The sequence below is a fragment of the Perca fluviatilis genome, chromosome 19, assembly GCF_010015445.1.
Source record: "Perca fluviatilis chromosome 19, GENO_Pfluv_1.0, whole genome shotgun sequence".
Lineage (NCBI taxonomy): Eukaryota > Metazoa > Chordata > Actinopteri > Perciformes > Percidae > Perca > Perca fluviatilis.
In genome coordinates this window covers 18,607,765-18,625,911 of record NC_053130.1, presented here as the reverse complement: position 1 = coordinate 18,625,911, position 18,147 = coordinate 18,607,765, and the positions used below count along the sequence as shown (strand labels likewise).

The 18,147-nt window shown below is 39.3% G+C and overlaps 1 protein-coding gene across 6 annotated transcripts; it reads left to right on the top strand.

Moving 5' to 3' along the window:
- The first annotated feature begins 1,297 nt into the window (after positions 1–1,297).
- sufu (suppressor of fused homolog (Drosophila)) lies at positions 1,298–17,786 on the top strand. 6 transcript variants are annotated; one of them, XM_039783705.1, is made up of 13 exons: positions 1,298–1,613; positions 5,221–5,377; positions 5,746–5,880; positions 9,159–9,295; positions 11,078–11,220; positions 11,854–11,939; positions 12,542–12,614; positions 13,177–13,330; positions 13,439–13,541; positions 13,985–14,119; positions 15,921–16,059; positions 16,152–16,220; positions 16,312–17,786. In XM_039783705.1, the coding sequence occupies exons 1-13, from the start codon at positions 1,562–1,564 to the stop codon at positions 16,399–16,401; spliced, it is 1,473 nt and encodes a 490-aa protein (XP_039639639.1). In that variant the 5' UTR covers positions 1,298–1,561; the 3' UTR covers positions 16,402–17,786. The 6 variants fall into 6 exon arrangements, with proteins under 6 accessions (XP_039639639.1, XP_039639638.1, XP_039639642.1 ...); XM_039783704.1 differs by having other exon boundaries at positions 1,302–1,613; positions 13,174–13,330; XM_039783708.1 differs by having other exon boundaries at positions 1,304–1,613; positions 5,201–5,377; positions 13,174–13,330.
- Positions 17,787–18,147: the final 361 nt, after the last annotated feature.

Genomic DNA, 18,147 nt, shown 5'->3' with positions numbered 1-18,147 from the left:
AACAGCAGCATGAAAGCCAGGCTTGTTTCTGAAGTCTGGCGCAAAATGTCAATTGCAACTTATCCCACCAGCCCAAGGATGTAGTTTGAAAGTGGATTCTAGAGTCACTGCACATCAATGGTGGGACTCTATGGGGTCTCTGTACCTTTTTATTCAAGTAATGGCTTCTCTTGATTCTGTCGGTTTTTACCTTCAGTTAATGTCACTACGTAATCTAGGTGTACTCCATTGCAAAACAAAGACGTGACACATATTGAGTATGTACATCAAGGAAATACATGCAAGTACACATCCAAGTACAGGAAGGGAACTATGCTGTAATTTTCCCAACACCATGTGGAATCCCCTTTTTGTCCAGGTCGAGGAAATCAATTGAATTACTCTGCTTTTCTCTGAGGAAGTATGCATTAAATACAGACTAGTTTCTTGTATTTGAGGGGACTAGGTAAAGAGGATGAGGAAATCGGAGGGTTTTTACACGGTCACTGAAAAACGAAACTGTTATGCTATGGATATAACTGTACTCGTACTATAACTAGCTTGTTCAATAACTGTGGGTTTACCCTGCTGAACCAGTCCTGTCATGTTCAGCTGATTGAACACAGTCAGTATCACATTCCTGTTATATTTGACTAAGACCAGAGAGCAAACAAAGTTAATTTAGCAAGGCTGGGTTATTGAATACACCCCTATCAGACCTAACCTGAATAAATTATTCCAGCTACACAAATATGCACATGAATCGATCTCATCACAAGCATGCCCATGACGCAAGTATTACACACTGACCTTCTGATAAATAATATTTTGCTAAGATAAAACACTAGGAAACTTAGTGTCACCAGCTCAAACATGACTGTGCATTTCATCACCCACGGTGTGTGGATAGAATTTCCACTTACTTATTGTATAAATATAGTGTAGTGTTTAAAAATATATTTCTTATACGCACATACAAAACACCCAACATGGTTTCTGTTTGTATATGCCCGGCCAGCAAACTTCCAGTGTGTCCGCTTCGTCGTCATCTCTCATCTCGACAGCTGTTCGTGGCCTGTGGGGGAATTCCTGGTTCCTCGAGTAGACACAGCCTTTCCCCTGCTTACTTTATGGGAACAGGGGCAGGGCCAGTCAGATGGTTTTCCTCAGAAACTATTATGTGTTGATTCACTGTGAGGGGGCGTGCTGTTCACCACTCCCACTGTTTCCTTCTTACTGGGAAGTGACTGTCAGGCTTACCGAACGGAGGGAGCGTATGAAAAACAGATAGAGAGGAGGGAGGGCGACTGATGGGTGATGTGAAAGGTGGTGGTATTTAAGGTTCGTTGCTCTGAATGTCAGACAGTATGCTGTATCCTTCCTTGGGACTTGAAGGACATGGGAGAGCGAGCAGAACATGCAGGTGAACCGGGGAGGGATGGCTTACTGTATGTTCATTCAGTTTTGAGAGACTTGCTGCTGATTCAATGCTAAAACATCTTTTTGTTGAGATGGGACTGCTGAAGAGTGGTTAAAGCTCGACCCTGCAAGAGCACAGTCCTGGGAGGCCTTTTATGAGGAGATGTATTTATATGTCCAAGATCTGGAGAGAAAGGTTTCAGTGAATGACTGGGGTAAGTATATAGTTAGAAAATGATCTCAAACTGCTCAAAGTATGATCAATTTAAAAAATATATACACTGGACACATTTGATCTAAAACTGTCAAAAATGCCTTTACAGAACTACAAGCTACAAACTTTCAACATGTTTTAAGTTGTGAAATTCTCGGATTAGTTAGAAAAGAGTTTTCACAAAGAAATACCAACTTCCACATTTTCTGAGCACTGGCAGATGAAGGGTATTAATGCTGTCCTCATACTATGTTATTAATGAGCCTGATCTTTCTGTGAAAGCTGTTTAAACTAGTGCAGGCTTTAAGACTGAACGCATTCCCTCATAGGGGAATTATTTTTTGTAATAGACCGTAGAACCGGTTGTTTCCCAGTCCAACGGCCGGAAAGATAGGAGTTTCCTGAACGTGTACAGGTGTGGCCTTCCTCAGAAAGTTCATTGTACTCTATTGCATGTATCCTAAAAGAATGCACACTCATACTGAATAAACCCCAGTGACTGAGATAACATTGAGGAATTATCTCACTGTACTGTCACTGTAACTGACTCCAGGCCTTGAACAAGGTGATTTTGCAGGTCGGTTAATATCAAACTTACGTTAAATGAGTCAAAGATACATCGACCAAGTGTATGCCAGTAATCACACTGTCCCAAAGTTCTTTTCCTGGGAGTGTATAGCCATAAATGATGAGTCATTTCATGCTTTAACCAGAGCACTATCACCAGTGCTTGCATCAGCCCAGTGGATAGACTTTCATTTCAGTGGTTGAGAAGCATTTCAAGAAGTACTTAGGTTAGAATGGTTGGATTTCCTCAGATAACCCTGAAACTCTCCATAGGCTCCGTCTAACCACAGCATTGGATCCATTCAATCATAATGGCATTCTGGAGGTTTGTTTCCCCACTTTGGTTTTTATTTCACTTACATAAAAATGCCTCTCTATCTGTTGCCAATTTATGAAAAGGTCTGTTTTACATTACATAATGCACTACTGTATAATGCAAATGCCAACTGTGATAGATCACTGTTTAAGTTGAACTTTAGTTGCCATTGTAATGGTCTCTTGCTCAATCTTCCAACGAAAAAAGTAGGGCTGACGTTATCTCATCACCACCCTACATTTCTTGAGAAATAGGGAAGGTCATGAGTGACTTAACCTTAATGTGCTGCTCGCCATCTTGAAGATTGTATATCTTAAACCCACTTTTATTGTTGAATACGAAACTCTTTATGTTGTTTTATTGATTATGCATGGTTTTATTTGGGTTTTATTTCATTAAGACAGTAGTAAACTGAGTTACATTGATATAAGGATCATTCGAGGTTCCTGAGGACCAACTTTTGATAAGTGCTGTACTATGAGAACTGAATTCCATAGATGGTGGCGTCTTCAGGTGTCATCTATGGGCTCAGTTCTTTTGGAATGGTACTAGTTTGTCAGCCTTACTGCACACCACCAGAGAGCGGAAATCATGACCATCAGAATGTATTAATACTTGTGTGGTTGCATGTCTACGCATTATTTTTGTTTGTGTATATTGTTACCTTTCTTCAAATGATGATTGAGGAATTAATTTCAAATTGAATATAACATTACTGTGAATAAAATAAACTTGTAAATTACCAATCAGAGTTTATCAAGCATATTGTATATTGTTAATAAAATAAATCAAAGTTAATTATTTACTCTACTGTAATTTGTTGACTCTCATGATATTTCAGTTGAATTTTAAAATAGGCTACTGCAACATTTTAATACAGTACAAAGAGTGACAATGATTTTCAGAAATACAGGGGCTACCATGCAACATACAACCCACACATGCAGACCGCGTTTTTTTCAGATCTTATCTCAGCTTTAGTTCCATAAAAATCTGCAGCCATGTCAGTTACATAGATTACTTATAAACAATATGATTAGATGTAACAGCCAACATCCTTTTCAATTACAATATCATGAGGATCTAACAAAACATCCAGCTGCAACTATTGAAGTACAAAATACAAAACAGCATGTATACAACAGTATTATGTAGACTTTTAAGAGAGGAAGACACAAGCATAGATAGTTGTCGTATACCAGTACTGGTTTAAAGCAGTTTTTCAAGGTACCTGTAGTGTCTCAAAGTTATTCATGTATACGCCATGCACTGTCCTCGGGCCCTCCTAATAAACTCTGTACTTATACATATATCTCCCACATGGCTTGAACAATATTACAGGATAAGGTCTTTAGTAGTGATTTTATTTTCACCATCCTGGTTTGCTAAAGTTCCTGGCCTTCAGGCTCCAGGTATGGCTGTGTATAGCGATAATAGGCAGAAAAAGATGGCTGCTGTTGTACCACTGGATGTGTAGAGTGAGGAAACCAGTTGGCTTATAAAACATTACTTCACTACCGTTGCTCTTACTCTTACATTCAGTATTATGAAAGAGATGACAATGCCATGATTATCAGGGGATTTTTTTTAACTATAAGTTCCTCACCTCAGCATGTTGTTTTTTCTCTCATGAGAAGTGTCTGCGAATGCATATTTTTATGTTTCTGAAATAAATAAATAGCATTCTACAAATATAGGCACTCCTTCCCTGTTATCACTCATTTAGGATACAATAAGGCCTCTGCCTATGGCTCAAATATAGTCAGTTGGCTATGATATGCACCCTCATGCCAACATTACATATTCTATTTTCTAATTAAATAATGATTTGAGGATTTTAATTCAAAACATGCACTATACCGCATGTACAGTGTACAATACAGGGGTCACAGGTAGGCTCCATTTACTACATTAACTTAGTTTCAGAAGGAAAATTATTTACTTTTACTTTCTGATTTGAAACCAGGTGATTTTTATTGGATCAGCTCATAAAACATGATGCATTGTTACAGATTAAACAACCTAATAAGGATGCTAAAATTAGCTCCACCTCAACCAACTAAAACATTAAAATTATGATTACATGTTAATGCATCAGTATTTACAATACAATAGGAAAACGTATACTCTCATGGTATCTACATGGGGAATTTTTATGTGTAATGTATTAAGTTTACTGATAATACCTCTCTAGCCTACTAATTTAGCTCATAATACCTCTGTACTTTTACTCAAGTAAAATGTTGGATCCAGGGCTTAAGAAGAGTGTTGTTACATTTTCGTATTGCAATAGTTATTCGTTAGTTGAGCTTTTGTTTACCAGTTTGGTTCATCCGTCCATCATTTGGCCACTGAAAAACTTTAAAGCCGCGACCCCATTGATTGACAGTTTATCAGCCAATCACAATCATCAGAAAATCTACACAAACTTAAAACCTCATTCTTCATTGGCCATAAGTTAGTCGTCAATCATTAAGTCACGATACCCATCCAACCAATTGGGAGGTACTTTTTTGTAGAGAACGAGCAGCGAGCAACAGGCTGTCCCACTGCCCCTGCTGAGAGTACCAGTGGTCGGTGTTAAACCTGTATTTTGTCGGTCAACATTTGTAGTGTGAAGCCTCTGTGATTTAGTGTTTTCTCGTTTTTGTTGAACTGGGGCTAGTTAGCAGAAGATAACTGCATATACGTTGTTGTTTTTTTAGAATAACCAGATTTGTTGCAGGCCGTGGCATGGATGAGGTACGGCCTACCAGTGGTGCTCAAGCCCACGGACTGGTGCCGCTGTTTCCTCCTGGACTGCAGGCTATCTACGGGGAATGCCGGCGTCTTTACCCCGAGCAGGCCAACCCGCTCCAAGTTACAGCCATTGTAAAATATTGGTAGGTACCCCGTATTGTTGTTGTTGTTGTTGTTGTTTGTCTGACAAATCCGTAATCCCTACGTTTGTGGGACATGTTTATATAACGTTAGTGATGCTTAGACGTTTAGCCAATAGTTAGCTGCTAAGCTAATGTTAACTTTTCAACTAACTAGCTACGTCCAAGAGCCCTTCTCTAAGTAACTGACACTTTTGTTTCGGGGTGTTTAAGGATTCATTAATTTAATTTAAATGTAGCTCACTACTTTTATAAGTTATGGTCTATGGGCTATGGTCTTTACATAGGTGTACTTAAGAGTAAACGCGGTCCACTGAAAACAATAACAATTTTTGACATGGCCGATGGTTTTCATTTTATGCTTCTCACAGGTTAGGGGGACCTGACCCGTTAGACTACATCAGTATGTATAGGAGTACGGGCTGTCCAGCTCAGGACATCCAGGAGCATTGGCACTATGTCAGCTTTGGACTGAGTGACCTGTATGGGGATAATAGGGTTCATGAGTAAGTACCCTAATGTAAATACTTGACTTCCTGTTGCACAGAGGAGTTGGGGTAATTTCAACACGTTTGAAGAGCTTTTTTTTTTTTTTTTTTATATATATATATATTTTTATATATATATATATATATATACATATAAAAAATATACACACACACACACACACACACACACACACACACACACACACACACACACACACACCCCTAAAGTAGTATTAGGAACACCCTACTAATACCGTGTTTAACCCCCTTTCACCTTCAGAACTTCCTTAATTCTTTGTTTCATTGATTCAACAAGGTGCTGGAAGCATTCTTTAGAAATGTTGGCCCATATTGATAGGATAGCATCTTGCAGTTGATGGAGATTTGTGGGATGCACATCCAGGGCACGAAGCTCCCGTTCCACCACATCCCAAAGATGTTCTATTAGGCTGAGATCTGGTGACTGTGGGGGCCATTTCAGTACAGTGAATTCATTGTCCCGTTCAAGAAACCAATTTGAAATGATTTGAGCTTTGTGACGTGGTGCATCATCCTGCTGGAAGTAGCCATTAGAGGATGGGTACATGGTGGTCATTAAGGGATGGACATGGTCAGAAACAATGCTCAGGTAGGCTGTGGCATTTAACCAATGCCCAGTTGGTTCTAAGGGGCCTAAAGTGTGCCAAGAAAACCTCCCCACAACACCATTACACCACCACCAGCAGCCTGCACAGTGGTAACAAGGCATGACGGATCCATGTTCTCATTCTGTTTGCGCCAAATTCTGACTCTACCATCTGAATGTCTCAACAGAAATTGAGACTCATCAGACCAGGCAACATTTTTCCAGTCTTCAACTGTCCAATTTTGGTGAGCTTGTGCAAATTGTAGCCTCATTTTCCTATTTTTAGTGGAGATGAGTGGTAGCCGGTGGCGTCTTCTGCTGGTGTAGCCTATCCACCTCAAGGTTGTTCGTTTTGTGGCTTCACAAATGCTTTGCTGCATATTGGTTGTAACGGTGGTTATTTGAGTCAAAGTTGATCTTCTATCTGCTGGAATCAGTCGGCCCATTTTCCTCTGACATCTAGCATCAACAAGGCATTTTCACCCACAGGACTGCAGCATGCTGGATGTTTTTTTTTTTTTTCCAGACCATTCTTTGTAAACCCTAGAAATGGTTGTGTGTGAAAATCCCAGTAACTGAGCAGATTGGGAAATACTCAAACCAGCCTGTCTGGCACCAACAACCATGCCACGCTCAAAGTTGCTTAGATCACCATCGTTCCCATTCTGACATTCAGTTTGGAGTTCAGGAGCTTGTCTAGACCTGGACCACACCCCTAAATGCACTGAAGCTGCTGCCATGTGACTGGTTGATTAGATAATTGCATTAACGAGAAATCTTACAGGTGTTCCTAATAATCCTTTAGGTGTGTGTGTATATTTGAGAGTTTACTTTTCATTTAATTAATTTTACATTGTAAAAACAGTGGGAAATCTGTACATCACATCAGGCCTTTTTAAGTTATGCCAAATATTTGCTTATGTCAGGAGCCTTAGAGTAGACCACCTACTGACTTAGTCAAGCATTGGGATTTTTACAACGCTCATGTACAGTGCCTTGCGAAAGTATTCGGCCCCCTTGAACTTTTCGACCTTTTGCCACATTTCAGGCCTCAAACATAAAGATATAAAACTAATTTTTTGTGAAGAATCAACAACAAGTGGGACACAATCATGAAGTGGAACGAAATTTATTGGATATTTCAAACCTTTTAAACAAATAAAAAACTGAAATATTGGGCGTGCAAAATTATTCAGCCCCCTTAAGTTAATACTTTGTAGCGCCACCTTTTGCTGCGATTACAGCTGTAAGTCGCTTGGGGTATGTCTCTATCAGTTTTGCACATCGAGAGACTGACATTTTTGCCCATTCCTCCTTGCAAAACAGCTCGAGCTCAGTGAGGTTGGATGGAGAGCGTTTGTGAACAGCAGTTTTCAGTTCTTTCCACAGATTCTCGATTGGATTCAGGTCTGGACTTTGACTTGGCCATTCTAACACCTGGATATGTTTATTTGTGAACCATTCCATTGTAGATTTTGCTTTATGTTTTGGATCATTGTCTTGTTGGAAAACAAATCTCAGTCCCAGTCTCAGGTCTTTTGCAGACTCCATCAGGTTTTCTTCCAGAATGGTCCTGTATTTGGCTCCATCCATCTTCCCATCAATTTTAACCATCTTCCCTGTCCCTGCTGAAGAAAAGCAGGCCCAAACCATGATGCTGCCACCACCATGTTTGACAGTGGGGATGGTGTGTTCAGGGTGATGAGCTGTGTTGCTTTTACGCCAAACATAACATTTTGCATTGTTGCCAAAAAGTTCGATTTTGGTTTCATCTGACCACAGCACCTTCTTCCACATGTTTGGTGTGTCTCAAAACTTTAAACAACACTTTTTATGGATTTCTTTAAGAAATGGCTTTCTTCTTGCCACTCTTCCATAAAGGCCAGATTTGTGCAGTATACGACTGATTGTTGTCCTATGGACAGAGTCTCCCACCTCAGCTGTAGATCTCTGCAGTTCATCCAGAGTGATCATGGGCCTCTTGGCTGCATCTCTGATCAGTCTTCTCATTGTATGAGCTGAAAGTTTAGAGGGCGGACGGCTTCCGTAGTTTTGTAGTGGTCTGATATTCCTTCCATTTCAAGATTATCGCTTGCACAGTGCTCCTTGGGATGTTTAAAGCTTGGGAAATCTTTTTGTATCCAAATCCGGCTTTAAACTTCTCCACAACAGTATCTCGGACCTGCCTGGTGTGTTCCTTGTTCTTCATGATGCTCTCTGCGCTTTACACGGACCTCTGAGACTATCACAGAGCAGGTGCATTTATACGGAGACTTGATTACACACAGGTGGATTCTATTTATCATCATTAGTCATTTAGGTCAACATTGGATCATTCAGAGATCCTCACTGAACTTCTGGAGAGAGTTTGCTGCACTGAAAGTAAAGGGGCTGAATAATTTTGCACGCCCACTTTTTCAGTTTTTTATTTGTTAAAAAAGTTTGAAATAGCCAATGAATTTCATTCCACTTCATAATTGGGACCCACTTGTTGTTGATTCTTCACAAAAAATTACAGTTTTATATCTTTATGTTTGAGGCCTGAAATGTGGCAAAAGGTCGAAACGTTCAAGGGGGCCGAATACTTTCGCAAGGCACTGTATATAATAAATAAAAGTACAGCTCCTGTTATTTTGTTTACCCAGTTTCTTATTGTTTGTGTCTGTGTTAGATTCACAGGGGCAGACGGGCCCAGTGGGTTTGGTTTTGAGCTCACCTTCAGACTCAAACGAGAGACGGGAGAGACTGCACCACCAACCTGGCCGGCTGAACTTATGCAAGGCTTGGCTCGCTATGTGTTCCAGTCAGGTAAAAGCACAGGGTTTATGGGGGGTTCAATAGAAATGAAATAAAGCTCTACTTCTTGTATCTTTGCATGGAGTAAGCTACACATTATAACATCCCAAGATCAAGGCAAGCATTTGTTCTCATACTCTATTGCAGGGGTCTTCAACCTTTTTTAAGCAAAGGACCCCTTAACAAAGAGATGGAGCAGGGACACCCTACTACATTTATTGTATGAAATGAAGTTGCATAAACTGGGCCTACAATAATGTATAGGGTGGCCTAAAGCCTTTATACGTACCTTTTTTGCATAGAATACTAAGCTATTAAAATAGCCTAATAATTGTTGGCATGCTTTTATAAATCAGGTTTTAATGTTAAACCTACATGTGGCACAGTGAATTCTTAGGATTAACTGTATCTGTGGATGGCCTTAGTGACTACCTTACATAAAGGCCAGTAAGCAGTGGGGATTTAAAACAATAATTTGGACGCCCCTTTTGAAGATCCATGCTCTATTGGAAAAATAAATTATAAATTGCTAACTTTATTGAGGACACTTTTGCAGCAATAATGATGAAGAATTACGATAATTCATACTCTACATGTTCCAGTGATAAGGGATATTTTTACATTTAATTTATCGTATTGAAATCCCTAAATTTGTATCAAAATTACAGTTGGCTTTGTAAAAAGTTGCGTGCTTTTCTTGGTTTAGTTAAAAGTTGTAGCTATTGGTCAGATTAAACAAGCAGTTTTGACATTAATTTCATTTTCTGTTATTTTAGACTTTTTATGGAGGACCAGAGGTAATGAGAAACATTGTTAGTTCCTGCCCTAAATTCTTCATCCTTCACCTATAAAATGTTTGACAAAGAGATACACTTAGTTAATAGTCGAGTAAATGATTTACTATCTGCACAGGTTTTGATAGAACACTTCTTTGGCTGCGTTGGCATGCCTGCTTGTAACGTCTTTGTGAATGTGAAGAATGTGTTCTTTGTAAAGGTAGCTTGTAATTCCTGTGATACATGCAAACATGCGAGTCTGCTGCAGGCAGCAGTCTTAGGTTTGTTGGAGCTCTGGGTATTGACAGGAAGTCTAATCTCCCCTTTCTTTCCCTTCGCCATTTTAAAAGGATTGTTTTTATGAATGGCAAACGAGACCATTTTTGTAGTGTGTGAATGTATACTCTGTGTGTAATGGGTATGTACGGTGCTGCTAAATTCTTTAAATCCTTCAGTCATGTATTATAATGTACACAAGAAAGTATGGTTGGGTCAGCCGGGGAATTTAAAAGCAATGAAAGAGAAGAAGGCTATTCTCTCCAGGCTCCCCTCTTCTTACCACCCAACCCTTCTCTGCTATCCAGCTGGGGTCAATTTGAGCGTGGGTGGGCTGGGCTCCTGAGCTAAATGAAGGCTGATTCCTGGCCATCTTCCCCTCGCTTTTCTCCTGCAGTGAATCTGGACTGGGAGCATTTTACCTCCCAAGCAGACGGATTCCTCAGATGGTTTTTTAGTTGTTGTTTTTTTTTTTTTGTTTTTTTGCCCCAGTTAGTTCTCAATTTCGCTTTGCTCATTCTCTCGCTGATCAGTGTCCCCTCTTTTCTTGTTACTGCAACTTTCTTTTAGCAATTCTGTACCATAAGCTAATGAAAAGTAGGAAAGTAGGACTGCTTCCCACTGGTGGCTAAAGGTACAGGACTCTGGAGACTAAGACTCATGACCATGTGCATTCTAGACAACTTAAAACGGCATATATTTATTTAAAAATGAACGTCTACTTTTGTTGTCTCTTTTACAGAAAACACATTTTGTAGTGGCGACCACGTATCGTGGCACAGTCCACTAGACAACAGTGAATCTCGTATCCAGCATATGTTGCTTACAGAGGACCCACAGATGCAACCAGTTCAAACGCCATTTGGCTCAGTGAGCTTTCTCCAGGTGAGTTCAACCATGTGATATTCACTTTGTTTAAGTAACTTTAAATCAAGCACTTTTGGGATATTTTTGCCAACTAAATTAAAGCCGATAACGGGCATTTGGACAAAACATGGACTACAAGCACTAGGAAAGATGAAGATGACCGTAGCACTGCAATTTTATATCCGTGATGATAATGCAGGACACATTTAGTTATCCTAAAATTCAGTGCATTTGGCCGAAATACCAAACTGAAATAATAAAAGTTAACGCATGAAATAAAAACCTTTTGTGTAATCTAAGTAAAAATTCTATCTTGTTGTCCAGGAAAATGATAGATCTTTGGAGCCCAAGCGTGTGTGTACATACATCTCGTTCTTTTAGTAAGTTTGAGGAAATGAGTTCATTCAGTGTATGTGTTTCTGTGGCACCATGTTGTAGTGTCTCGGTATGCTCTTTGCATCAAGTCACATCAACTGTATTGTTAAATGAAAATATTATTATGCAGCTGACTAAACCCACTGTGACATTTAGTTAATATTACATACTGGCATCAAACCTCAATTAAAAATGGTGAAGCGGCAACAGTACGCTAACTTATGATAGTGTGTTATGCCCACGTGCTCCTTTAATGCTCTTCACTGTCTCCTACAGATTGTGGGTGTTTGTACAGAGGAGCTACAGGCAGCCCAACAGTGGAATGGCCAAGGCATCCTCGAGCTGATGCGTGGAGTCAGAGTGTGAGTACAATTGTGCATCAGTATATGATTTGGCTAGATAAAGAAGCCATGTTTTTAGGATACTTTTATATACTGTGCTGATATTTTCCTTTTGGTTTTATTTTGTTTGTGAAGTGATTAGTCAGAACAAGCTAGGTTATTTCTCTATTTCATAGGTTACTATGTCAGCCTTAGCAATTTTAGTATGTGATGGGATACTCATCATTTGGATTTGCCGTAAATATAACTTGGCACACTTTAAGTCATTAGCTGTCCTTTTTTGTGAATTTGCTTATGATTTTTCCCTATAACCTTAAATGACATAATGTAGACCAGGTCTGCTTTCATTGTACGGTATTAGCAAATCAAATATAGATTATCTTGTCTATTGTAACACAATATTTAAATTTCCCTCCAAACGGTCAGTCATTGAAGTGAAAACAGAAAACGCAGTTACATCGATGCCACTCCTGTGAAGTAAAATGTGTGGAGTCCAGTTTGATAAATACATTGTGAGCAGGGAGTGAAGCGCTTAGTTACTTGTTCATTTATTAACCCAGTGTTAAACTTGATTAATGGTTAATGCTGTCTGGGACTAATGTTGATGATTCTCCTGTGTACAGAGCCGGTGGTCCCTGGCTAATCACAGACATGAGGAGAGGGGAGACCATTTTTGACATTGATCCACACCTACAAGTAAGGCTTTATTAAGTTCTGCACACTCCACAAAGTGAACTGTATTGTATTTATAGTGTGTGAGATGAGTAGTCTTGTGTGCTTGTGCCAGCCAATTGTTTAACATCATCGCAATCCCCTGTTACATTGCGCAATTGGTTTATTGCGACGACCTGGGATTGGATAGATGGGTAGTAAAGGGTAAAAAAGTGGAGCTAACTTGTAAAGAGTTTAGTTGAAAGTGATTATAGATAGATAGATAGATAAGATAGATAGATAGATAGATAGATAGATAGATAGATAGATAAAAGGAAGCCATTTATAACTTGCAGTGCTCACTTGGACTGGCCTGGAACAGTGACCCTGACATCTATGAATCATTTTAAACGGAACCCTTCATAGATAATGTAGTGTTTTACAACTACTTCTACATTATTTTGCTTTCTGATAGTATTTAGTTCCCCCTGTTGGCTCCGAAATCTGTATGCAATGTCTTCTTCTCATTTCTGAAAATGTTAACCGCATTTGAATTTTCTGTGAGCTAGTGTTGATGATTGCGTATATTTCTTGCTCATCTAAGCAGGAGAGAGTGGACCAGGGTATCGAGGCAGAGGGCTCCAACCTAAGTGGGGTCAGCGCCAAGTGTGTGTGGGACGATCTGAGTCGACCGCCAGAGGATGAGGAGGACAGCCGATCCATTTGCATAGGGTCCCAGCCACGGAGGCTCTCAGACAAAGGTATGCCCGAAGGAATGAAAAGAGTAGATCCTCTAATTAAGGATCGAGCAGACCCAAAAATGCTTAACCAATCTATACACATGCTGATCTTTGTTTGTGTGTTGACAGACACAGAGCAGATCAGGGAGACCCTGAGAAAAGGACTGGAGTTTAACAGCAAGGCAACACTACCACCCATCAGCAGCCAGAGACAGAGCCACGAGAGACCTCAGTGGGTGTTACACACACACTCGCACTCACACACTCGTAACATGGGTTTAGCTCAGCACAAGGGTTGCACCAGGATAACTCCCTCCGCCACGTGCAATGACTCACAGTGCAACGGACATCTGATCTCTTATCAGCATGTTTCTTAGCTACCAGCATAATATGGTGGTTTGTCACTAATTTTTTGCCATTTTTTTCTGTCGAAATCGTTGCGTCATCCGCAAAATCAGGTAACTGTTCCATGAAAGGAGTTGTGAAATCTGTGTCTGTACATTTCCGTGTGCAGACAAAGGCCAAGAAGCTGCCATTTCCTTCACAGTAGCTGTTTTCCACAGATGGCCATTCTCAGATTGCTGATTGTACCATATCCAACTTCCTCACTTATATTTCCCTTTTGTTGCATCTTCACACTTTTTTTTTTTTTTCTCTTCCTTGTCGGTTTCTCAGGAGTCGGAAGGACAGTTTGGAGAGTGAGAGTTCAGCCGCCATTGTACCTCATGAGTTGGTCCGAACACGACAGCTGGAGAGCGTCCATCTGAAATTCAACCAGGAGTCAGGCACACTGCTGCCCCTCTGCCTACGGTACTGCACCACTCTCTCTTTTACTCCGACACATGATTTTCATCCGTTTGGAATGCCCCGAAGACAGAAAGATATTAAAAAAAAATAGTCCAAACATTCAGGTTGGATGGGTGAGGCAGAATGTCTTTATAAAACACCAGAGCAAAATCACAAATGACACAGGTTTTTCAGATGTTGAAAAGGGCCTTCTGCAAGTCAGACCCAAACTGATTTTCTTTCTTCTACTTTTGATGCCACTTCAAAGTGTCTAGAAATAAAAAGCTAGCCAGTGAAGTATACATAAATGTAACCCGTTACATGAATAAATTGATCGTCATGCATTCATTGTCAGTCAGCTTGTAACTTAAAGAAAGGATATGCACTGGTCCCCTGTATTTGTCTGGCATGTTTTGTGTAAATTACTTCTTTTCTGACCCTTGACTAACTAGAGAAGTCAGCAAAGGTTATTACTGTACATTGACACCATATTTCAGACACTTGAGTCAACACAGCTCATGTACAATGACTCTCTTTGCTGCTCACCTACCCAACGACAAGTGCATCAAAGGAGAGGAAGTAGCTTTAGACGGACAAAGATCATAATCTGCTGAAATTAAGTTGTGAATTTCAGTGATATAACTTCTATAACCAAGTCTCCTTATTATTGTGCATTAGCTATCATATGACCAATGGATCCTCACCATGTCAACCAACCATAAGGGCAATCTTTAAATTATTATTATTATTATTATTATTATTTTTAAAGCAGATAAAAACATGTGCTATGAAAACACAAAAAAACATTCATACACGAACGGTTATTGCATTACATGCTATGGTGACAAAGCAAATGGTAAAATGCATACAAAGAAGTTTGCAGAATTTTAACATTTGTGTTTTGGCTTTCTCTGATATGCTCTGTGCCTTTTTGAAATGTACACATCCGTTGCTAACCTTTTTTTGTGAATGTGACATTTTTTGCAGACAAAATGCCACTTCCCAAGCAATTACTGTTCAATAGGAACTGTAGTTGTTGTTTTTTTTGTTTGTTTTTTTAAATGCTCCTCTGGTGATGCTTCTCTGTACAGACAGGAGACAAACCTGTTTTATGTAATCTCTATCCGAGGAAAGAACAAGACCAAAGTTAGCTGACCGAGAGACCTTTTGTGTGAGAGAGGGAGAGATGTGCCGGGAGTGAAGAGTGAGAACACGGTGTAAAGGGCCCAATTATGTGATACTGACATGGGGTGTTATTAGGTCAAATGTTACCTACAAACAATATCACTTTTAAATATCCAAAAAGGTTGTGGGTAATTTTGATTTAATCACAAAGCCACTATATGTTGTTTCTATCAATGAAATTTGCCTATCACATTTAAATTATCATAATGGCAGCAGATGCAAATAACTTGAACAGTTTGATTAGTATCTTAAATTATATCTAAATATTTCACTGTTTCCAAATGTCCATAAAGTCAAATGAAGAAACATGAGACATAAAGTTTCATTATCTTAATAATGTACAAACATTTTAGTCCTTGCAGTGTATTTCTTCAAGAGATTATTTCTTTAAAGCTATTCTGTAAGATGCTGACTGTTACACTGTCACCTTAAGCGATAGCATGTTTTTGTAAATATCAAAATGGGAAACTGGCTATCTTCAGTCATCACAAAACTATTTTTATAACTATCCTTTAAAAGCTTGCTAGTAGTTGTCACATTGTAAGAGAAGTATTCTGTGATAGTTCAAATGACTGAAAACACTCATGCACTTGTACTGACCTTTTGTAGTTCATACTGTACTGTATTTAATCTATTACAGGGGCCGGTTGCTCCATGGGAGACACTTCACTTACAAAAGTATCAATGGAGACACAGCCATTACATTTGTGTCTATGGGAGTTGAAGGAGCTTTTGCTACAGAAGAGCATCCATATGCAGCCCATGGCCCCTGGCTTCAGGTATACACATGGACTTGCACATAAACTCAATGTTTCCATGTGGTGCTTTCATATTTAATGCATTTATTTAACCTTCTGCTCTCCCTGTATAGATATTGTTGACTGAGGAGTTTGTGGAGCAAATGCTTGGGGATTTACAGGAACTGAACACTCGTGAAGAGGTACGTAAACCCCCTTGTATTTAACTTTTATTTTCGGTTTGGTTTTGTTCAACTGCCAGTTTTACCTTGTATATCCTTTCTCTTTGGATAGACAAAGTTACCAAAGGAGTACAGTTGGCCAGAAAAGAAGCTGAAGATCTCTGTCCTACCAGACTCTGTGTTTGATAACCCACTGCAATGAGACAGAGACACTTAATCACCAGCAAACTCCAACAAAACCCCCCGCAAACACACACTTCCAGAGTGGACCATCATGAACAGGAGACCTCTCAGAGCATGCAGCGACCCTGAGCTGTCAGGGCACATAGATGTGTTGTTCCCACACTGGACGGCCAATTTCACTCCCGAAAATGATCTGAGGGATGATCTAAACACTTTGACTGTTACGCATTCTCGGACATTTCTCTGAGGCCTGATTGCTTTCGAGAATGTCAAACCAGCCTGTCCAGATGGTTGACCTGTAAAACAATTATAGGTGACACACTAGCTGTAGGGCAAAACAGGATGTTGTCATTCCTCCAGTAAGGCCTGCCAAGGTCTAAGGTCCAAAATATACGTCACTAATACAGTTGAGAATGCATCCTGTGATCACCAGACAGTGTCCCAAGCGATAACTGTTGCTGTTCGCAAAAACAGTTTTTATTTATTCCACCGGCCTTAGAAAGGATGGAAAAGTCACATGTTGAACAATTTTATCAGTGTTTCTTTCAATTGAGCTCATGTGTATAGTATATTTACAAATGCTGGTCATTTTTCCCTTATGTGTTTGTGGTCATACCAAAGTTTTAACTGTTGGCAGTTCGCTGCCAATACCGTCTGTGTGTCATGATTCTGTAATAATGACATGACAGGCTGAACTATGATAAACTAATATTCATTGCCTGTTTGTCTGGGATAATCCAACAAGCATCGGACCTGTTTTCCTAGGTATCTGGCAAATGCAGCAGGTATAACCACCTCTTTTCCCCTTAGCCAAGAACAATACACTCCTGTATTGAGTTTTTATTTTATTTTTTCTCTCGCATGATGATGCGTGTTTTAAAGTTATGAAATGAAATGCATCAAAAACTGGGAATCTGTGGTCAGTGTCCTCAAGTGTTGTCTCCACATAAATATGAATAGGGTTTTGTTCATCAGTAGGACCTGCCTAAAAATTTGTTGGATTAAAATTCCTCAGTGCTTTGTGTTGAAAAAGGAACCCATATTCTTTGGTTACTCTTAATGCTGCCTACGGCTCCTAGATTGTTTGAAGTGAATCTGACCTTCAAGGCTGCCGCATTCAGTCTTTTTCTGATACTGTCATTGCATTCCATTTTAAAACAAAAACGAAGAAAAGACTACTTTTACTACAGTTTCTAACAAATGTACTCTTCTACAACGTGTGATGGCTTCTTATTTTTGTTTGTATTTTTCTATTAAGAGTGACACATGTAAAGTTTAGACACCGTTAATATGGTATTTTGTAATTACTTTTGTTATGAATGAACTGCCTGATTGTAATCCCAAGTGCATTAAAGCGTGTAGGTATTTACACAAATAAAGATGGAAGACTAATGCACAAATACAGAGGATCTTATTTCATTTAAATATGTTTTATCTAAATGGATTCTTTTATCCATGGGTTTTACATCTTGCCTCTTATTCAGCCATTCACAGACAAACCCCAATGCTGCTATGTAATGTCAACATGGTGGTTGACGTGTATACAGTATAGTAGGTTGATACACACTGGATTATTGTATTTTTGATCTTCCTATTAATGCATGTAATCCTATAATGGTGATTATTTAATGAATAATAAAATATATATGCTTATTTATATGATTTCTTACAACATATATATGAAAATATTGCACATTTTATAAAGGGTTTAACATATGGCATATATAACTTTTCAATGTTTCCCGTCATGCACTAACCCTCTCAT